This window comes from Cottoperca gobio, chromosome 14 (assembly GCF_900634415.1).
Source record: "Cottoperca gobio chromosome 14, fCotGob3.1, whole genome shotgun sequence".
NCBI classification, from domain to species: Eukaryota; Metazoa; Chordata; class Actinopteri; order Perciformes; family Bovichtidae; genus Cottoperca; species Cottoperca gobio.
The window spans coordinates 2687481-2696106 of NC_041368.1; the positions used below are offsets into that span (position 1 = coordinate 2687481).

The window sequence follows — 8626 nt, forward strand, 5'->3', positions numbered from 1 at the left end:
GGGAGCGAAACAGAGCAGCGGAGGAGAATGCGCAAGGCAAGAAAAAAACAAAAAACTTGAATTTCTGAGGGCGCGGGGTTCTGTTGTTTTAACGGTGCGCAATCTAGTGCGGGTAGAGTGAATGAACACTGCAGTGCTGAAGGAACATTTAACTTCATGAATGAATTCAAACATCTGAGTGATCTGAGCTTCTTGATGAATTGGTTTTGACACATGGAACAAAGTTGGACAAAAATCATGTAGGTCTATGGACCACATACTAGAACACATACATAACTTAGTAAATACTGGGACTACTTTAACTCTTAAAGAGACATTTTCCGTCCTCAGATATATAAAGTTAAACAGTGGGTGAGACTAAGCAACTGAAGTTGTGGACATAGTTTACATGAGATGTTCTATCTTGCAAACAGTTTGGGCCTAATGTATGCAACTACGAAAACAGCTGTAGGCCTATATAAGGCCTGTATAATATCTAGTCGCGTCAGATAATAAAAACGTTATAAAGTTAACAAAGATTATGTCTCACTGCAGGTCTCAGGTTAAAGTCTATATTTTATAAGATAATTACAAATGTGAGGTCACGCAGAGGTTCAGTAGGCTGTTTGTATTCCCCGTGTATAAACATCCCAGGAGGAAAAGAATCTTGTGCTCAGCAGTCTGTGCCGTCCCATGCTGCTCTCTCCTCCTGTGCTTGAGAAACCAGTCAGACCAGTCCAGAGCAAACATGGCAGCCGATCGGACCGGGGAGAGTCTTGAGGAAACTGACGAAGTTCATTCATCAGATGTGGGGTTGTTTCAGGATCACGGTGGTAATATCCCGAAGAGACATGCCCGGGTTACCGTGAAGTACAACAGGAAGGAGCTGCAGAGGCGGCTGGACGTAGAGAAGTGGATCGACGAGAGCCTGGACCGGCTGTACTCGGGTCAGGTGGGTGGAGGAGGAAGCTGCGCCCTAACAAATTGTTTAGGCTGCTCTGCTTTTAAAAATTGTATGCATTATATAATAAGACATAACTATCAAAAATATTATAACAAACAAAAATGCTTTTAAAGGTACAACTCGCGACAGTAAAATATGGGAAATGAGGCAGAAAGCTTATAAAGTTATTGTATTTCAACAAGAATGTGGATATGGAGGCACATTGAGATTACACAGTCCTGAGGCCAGGTGATCTATGAGGCGATGGAGCAGTGGAGTGGTGGGGTTCTCCTTACAAGGCCAAGCATCCTGTACTTGTGAGGTCCACAGCTGCCCCCTTCTCACATATCTATATCTTTCTTGGGGCTTGCCTTACATGGGCAGTGTGGGACTGAGAGGGAACGATGAATGATGTGAAATAGGTTGCGAAGGACGGAAGGCGCTGCTGTATTGTAGGTCCCAGGAGGACACATCTGGCCTCTGAGGCAGCTGACAGGGGCTTAGGGTCTCTGATGAGGAGACATGGAGAGGAGGACATTTTTTGGACGTGAAATGCATGATTGTGTTGTGGAAGCCAAGTGTGATTTTAAGAACATTTCATTCAGATCATTGCAATGATATGGCAGCTCTGTAAAGCAAAAAGAACATGTCCCAGCCGACACAGAGAGCTTTTATCCCAAGCCAAGAGAATATTCACACAAACCTCACATCCAAAACATTGATTTTATGCAATCATGTAATATTAGGGGAGCAAATGGTTGTTCTGGAAATTCTGAATATGATTTAAATGGTTTAAATCGGTTTGTTGTAATATGTGACATGAGTCTTTCAGGTGAGAAGGACCTATGTGTGTATAGATGAAGCTGGTGAGTCCTGTATGTGTCCAGGACATTACATAGTCAGTGTAGTGGTATGTATGGGCAGATGGGACTGTCCCTTTCGCCCAGCTCAGCTGCAACAATGGATGTTTGTTTAAACAGAACAAGCCACTGTCTCAGTATCACGTGAACATTGTAGCTATTCATCCCTCAGAGCCTAAACATGCAAGTGATGGATATGCAATGTGTGTAGGCGTTGGATTCTGCAGTCTTCAGTTGCATGGTACACATCAAGCATGCAGAATATCTCCTTGTGCTTTTATCTTCACAAGTACCTGAGGGTTCCCTGGAAGGAACTGTATATGTAAATGCTATGTGTCTGTGTATAGTTCAAAGCTGCACTAATATGTTTAGCCTTGGTATTTGTATGGCTCTGTCAGTGAGTCCACCACTTTTGTTTGAGGACCGTCATGAGGTTGGTATATGTGGTGCAGAGGGAAATATCTTGTCAACTAGTGAATGGATTGTCATGACATTGGCTCCAGTTACTCAGTGTCCCGAAAGAGGTGAAATTCCCGCTGACCCGCTGACTTTTCCTCTAGCACCACCAGCAGATCACATTGTATCTTGAGAAAACATCTAAACATCTGCTTGATTGGCACAACATGTGGTTCAGGTATCAGTGGTGCTCAGACAGTATATCCTGCTGACCCTGGTGATCCTCTCACTTTTCCTCTTGTGCCACCATGAGCTTCACATTTTTGTTTTTTTATTAAAATATCCTCAGAGAATTGTGATCGCCGTGACCACCAGACCTACTTATGACCAAATACCTGATGATATTCCCATCAGACTCAGCTGCACTTTGTGTTTACTGCAGTTTAGCACATGTCAGCATGCTCACATGATAAACTAAGATAATAAATATTATGAGAAGGATCTTTCTCTAACCCTCGCTGTAGCTGCTGTGTGTCCGCTCATAGACCCATAAGACATTACACCTGCTGCACATCAGCATGCTAGCATTGTGAGCATGTTTTCTCAGTACAGCCTTGCAGAGTAGACTCCCACTCTTACTGTTACCAATGGATCAAAAGTAATGCTGCTTGAACTATTATTCTAAATAAATATAATTTAGTTTCAAAGAAATTGAGATCGAAAGGTTTAAAAAAATACCAGATAGGCTGAATTACAGGGAAACATACATGACAAAAAAGAACATCTACACTTTTCATTTTAAGTAATGATGCAAATATAAAGAAATAACCTTGTTGGTTTCAATATTTCAGTTAAGTATGATATACTGAAATGTGTGTGTGTGTGTGTGTGTGTGTGTGAGTGTGAGTGTGTGTGTGTGTGTGTGTGTGTGTGTGTGTGTGTGTGTGTGTGTGTGTGTTTACAACAGAGAGGTGATATGCCAGACGAGGTGAACATTGATGACTTGATTGGTCTGCCTGATGATGAGGAACGAGTCAAGAAGTTACAGGTAACATGTGTGTGTAAAATACTGTTTAAGAGGGTGTTGGTTATGAAATGAGTGAGATTTACTAAAGCATTGTAGTAAATGCTTTAATTACACCTCATGATTAGAGAGTTTTATGCACCAAGATAAAGATATTTCATATATATACACATACATAATTGCTATTTTTATTTTATGAATCACACTTTTTTCTTTTTAATAAATGATATTGTCTTTGTTACACTCATGAGAATAAAGCATATTGAATAGAATTGAAAATGGAGTCACTCATGTACACGTTTGAAAAATGTAATATTGTACAATATTTAATACTGATTGGTATTTGTTGGTGACTCATTGTCGTGTTCATGGTAGAATTTTGAAACTGAACTATGTTGCTGGTTTGTTACAACATAATCCCTCTTTTTTTGACAGGAGCTTCTTCGAAAGTGCAATAACAACCCAGAGGTATGTTTTAACCCAAGATTAGTCATGCAGTATACACACTGGTCACATGCACCTAAACTGAAGCTGCAGCTTCTGACACTTCGTCCCATAGACACTCCGCATGCTTCAACAAAGGCTTTCTGTGCTCTCTTGTCTTTTTCTTTTCATTTTAAGCCTGAAACAATGAGTCTTTCTGGACTCAAGCGTTGGCCTCACTGTGGCCTGTACAGAGATGCAAACGTAGGGAAAAGATCAGCGAGGGTCGTGTTGCTGCTGCTTTTCTTATTCAGTCTTACTTTATTGGACTCTGATGTGGAGCGTCATTAAAAGATAAGTCCATATAATTTTCAAGTCTGCCTTAAAACAACACTTACATGTCCATGTGTACATTGAAACGTCCTGTTTAAACTGGACATTCAAAGATCCCCTCCTAAACATGCTTCAATGGTAATGGTTACAAAGTTCATTGTCCTTGTTCTTAATATGTCCCAAAGTTTATCTGAAGTTAATATGAGTCTTTAACAGTCTAAGTTATTCAAATGAAGTGCGCATCTTAGAAAGTGAATCCTTATAAAAACATATACCTCTAAATGCCGGAGCGTTATTTTAAAATCAGATAAACTTTGGATTGTAGATTTCCACAGAAGGAAGACTGGATTTTGTCCCTCATCACTTTCATTGGAAAGGCTTTAGAAGAGAATCTCCTAATGGCTCGCATGCAAACTGTTTCACATAAACAAACAAAGCTGCTTGCTATTAAATCGGTTTTCCATAAATATGACACATCATGCGCGAGTTCGTAGCTTCAGGCAGAGGCTGGGGGCTGGCTGTCTGACACTTCCACTTCCAGGGGATCTTTAGTGCATACACAGCCAAGAGTAGAAACAACGTTACTACTGCTGATTAATGTCTATAAAACTAAAACTTACGAATCCAGAGTCACTAAGACTGTGGCTGCTTGTTCTGCCCACCTCTACTTGTGCTGTTGCCATAACACACCGTATCACTGTGTTTCTCATCAGGCTATAGAAGCTCACACTCACCAATATACAAAGTAAGCAGTGGAAGAAGTGAACCTAATGTGATGCTCAAAAAAGTGTTTTTGTCTGGCATGTGTATTGAGATCATATTCTGGTGACTTATTTTTAGTGACTTATTTTGACATGACCAAAACATTTACATCACAACACTTTGGAACTCCCTCGTCAGCCTTCATGTCGTACTTCTGCTGCTCTCCATGGGGTTTTCTATCAACGGACATTTGAACACTTACAACAAAAAGAGATGGAAAGGGACAAAACACTATATTTATATGGCACTTTTGTTGTTACTTTATTTCAAATGGCTGATTGTTTAATGTTTTGATAAGGCATGTATGAATATTGTCTTAGTTATTTGGAATAAAATGCTAGAATGCTCATCCAGCTAATATCCGTTTACTGTAATGCAGGTTTCATAAATGGTGTCTACTGTTTACTGTCAGTAGTATCCCTCCCCTAACAATGACCTGTCCCTCCTCTGTAACAGTATGCTTTTGTTTTTTACCAAAGCTCTTCATTTATTTCTAAAAATGTCTTTCTTGTGCTTAGTGGTCTAAATTCTGCATATACCTATATGTGAACACTATACTTGTATATCTTATATATATTATAACAGCTGAACATCTTACACACACATGCTATTTTTTATGTTACAACAATAAGTCAATGTGGATTGAAGCTAGTTCTAAGCAGAGATTTATCTTGTCTACATTTTATTTGATTATTTGGGCGCTAGTCCAAAAAAGGTTGCGAGCCACTGATCTATAGGGATGAATCACATTGAAAGCACAATGATATTTCATCTCTGCTGCTGTGTTCCACCTCAGACCTTCATCAGAGAGCTGGTGGCGAAGCTGGAGGGAGTTCACAAGCAGGACGAGCTGCAGAGCGAAGGCATCGAGCATCCGATCATCTGCCACAGCCACTACCGCCATGAGCCCTACCACTTCAACAACCCACAGCAACACTCCCACCACACCCAAGGCCCAAACCAGACTCTCTGAGGCCCCCTCAACCAGGACACTGCAACTAAAGGGCAGTTTTGTTGACCCATGGAACGCAAAGTAGCAAAAACCTACCTTAAAACTCACTAATTAAGACGTAATATCTCGTACAACTATCTTTGACATATTTAATTGGTGGATAATTAGCATGAAACAGAAATAAACTAAAGATAATCTGAGTGCAGACGCTTCACTCCAGAGATGCCATTGAGCACGAGTCAGTTATGTAACAGGAAGAAATACATCTTAGAAATATATGTTTTTCCACTCACAGTATTCACAAAATACCTTTTATTTGCAGCATCAAAAGCTGTGGCTTGAAACGCTGTCATTATCTTCCTGCTATTATCTCCATGTACACACAGTTGGATGCAACAGTTTCTGGCCCTCACTGATCAAATGTCTGATGAAAGTGTTTGAAGGAAAGCAACAAAAACAGAATATAACTCCTCATTTTAAAATACATCAGATAACACTATAGACATATATGACCTATATAGAGTTAGATTAAATGGTCAGAAATGTTATTTATTGTCATGATTACAGGACAGTGTGATATCACACGGAACATATTCCTGTTGCATTGCTTACACACTGTTGCTTTTTAATATTGTTATATTATATATATAATATATTATCTTTTAATATTATAATATTTCATTCATCCCTTCTGTTTTTGAGATGTATTTTTTACTAAATTTGCAGTTTTGTCAGTGCATTTGCTAAATGTTGATTCTGCAAAGAGACACTAGTCCTTTGCAGGAATTCTTAATAAAACATTTCTTTCACTGTGGGTGCATGTTTAATGTACTATAGTGTGTGTTTTCCAGGTCAATACAATATGTGGATTATCTGTTTGAAAAGGACACTGACACACTCTGTACTGTACGAGTTCATGCCATCCAATTAAACAGCTCAGACAAAAATCATGTTGTCATTGTATCTTCCAATGTTCAGTTTGTTACACTGAGAGGTGATAATTCAATGTGTTGGCCATTCTTCAGGCTGTTATTGGACTGGGACATATCTAAAGGTGTTTCTTAATTTTTCAATCAATGTTGTTTTGTATCTTATAACAGAGTGGGACACGGGTCACTATCATGTCTCTTTACGTTACAGTACACAATCACACCAATGATTCCGCATCACCAATACATACTGTCCATTTACGATGTTTGTACACAACTTGTGCAGGAGAGACGAAGGAACATAAATCAATACATGCAGGCGAATGGCATACTAACAGTACATGGCAATCACAAGCAATAGAAATACAAGCAAACATGTTTTACCCACAACCCACACTTAACCCTTCTCACCCCAGAAGGACCCCAAGTAGGTGATTACATGTAACATCTGGGTTTGTATGTATAAACTTCTAACAAATGGTCTGAAGAACGGCCCTAAACTTTTAATTATTACTTATTATTATTATTATTATTATTATTATTATTATTATTATTATTATTATTATTATTATTATTATTATTATTATTATTATTATTATTAAGTGTGACTGTGTGTAAAAAGCTAAATGTAAATTGTGATTCTTCTGCTGACCAGAGTGACTCCTCAGTGTTGGAAAATAAGGACCACAATCATGTCTACCCACAATGCCCTCCTTAAGCACTGTAACAGCCAATGGCAGACCTCCAAAGATGAGCCGTTATCGCTGCATCACATCAGTCACAGCTTCATACACTCATCATCTTGTCTTGAGACGACCAGGGCCCCTGTAGCTGACTGGTTAGAACACACACCATATAATAGCCCTGTTTCATTCCAGCCGGCACCTTTGTTGCAGGTCATAACTATCTCTGCAGCAATGCTGACAATAACCAATATGCAAACATGCCCGTCATTTGTTCTATTTAATGCTTGCATACTTATATATATTGTATCATGCAAGAGGAAAGCTTAAATATGATTAAGTTTATGTTGACAATATCAATTCTTTGTGGGATAAAGAAGGACGTAAAAACATTTAAAGTCTTGATTATCTGTGAGGCCCCTAAACTGTTATATATGTGAATCAACTACATGTTGAATTAATAAGGAATTAACTATGTAAGTAAAAATGACAAGTTTACTTATTTAAAATACTTTTATTATGTAATTTCTTTATTTAGTTATTCATTGTGTTTCAAACTCAACAGAATCAGAGTTAGTGAGCCAATAGATTATATAATACACCTTGCATATTTTATTATGTGGTTGAAGGATAATTGTACATTTTTTAAAGTCTACAACAATACTCATATGCCATTAAATACAACATACACATATATTCTGTGTATAGATATATTCTAAAGTTTATCTGAAGTTAACAAGAGGCTTCAGTGGTCTGAGTTAGACAAACCACTCTTCACCTACAGTAGAAGAGCATTAGGGAAGTATCTTGTAATAATTGTATGAACAGCAAGAATGATAAAAGCAAGCAAACTGTTTGAATGTTCATATGGGGACCTGACTATTGTTTTAAGACGTGAACATTGTGAACACTGGGAGAATCCCACTGACATGAGTCAGCATTGTATTGTACTAGTGCAGTACCAGTTTGGGATTTGCTCGTGCCGCTGCTTCTTGGGTTTCGAAATGAGTCTATGCGCATGTTTACGGAAGCAACGCTACAGTGATGCATCATCAGTGCAAAAGCTGCCATTAACATTTTATGGCCTCAATAAAGTCAATGCCCCATTAAATGTGTCGCTCCAGGTTTGATGAAAGTTTTGGAAGGAAGTTGAATTTCAGACTGTCCGACACCAGAGACCAGGGCCACATTTTCAGAAAACTAAAGGCCCAAATAACTTCACGCGGGGCACTGCACTCCCTCAGTTCCTCAACAACACACACGCCAAGCGTGAAGTAGATCTGTCTGAGGGTTGGCGAGATACTCACACACACACGTCTGTCATTACAGTATGATTCATGCT

General features: G+C 38.9%; 1 protein-coding gene across 1 annotated transcript; it reads left to right on the forward strand.

The window, feature by feature from the left end:
- Positions 1 to 646: 646 nt before the first annotated feature.
- ppp1r14aa (protein phosphatase 1, regulatory (inhibitor) subunit 14Aa) lies at positions 647 to 6619 on the forward strand. The gene is made up of 4 exons (XM_029448921.1): positions 647 to 931; positions 3146 to 3226; positions 3638 to 3670; positions 5517 to 6619. The coding sequence occupies exons 1-4, from the start codon at positions 728 to 730 to the stop codon at positions 5691 to 5693; spliced, it is 495 nt and encodes a 164-aa protein (XP_029304781.1). The 5' UTR covers positions 647 to 727; the 3' UTR covers positions 5694 to 6619.
- Positions 6620 to 8626: the final 2007 nt, after the last annotated feature.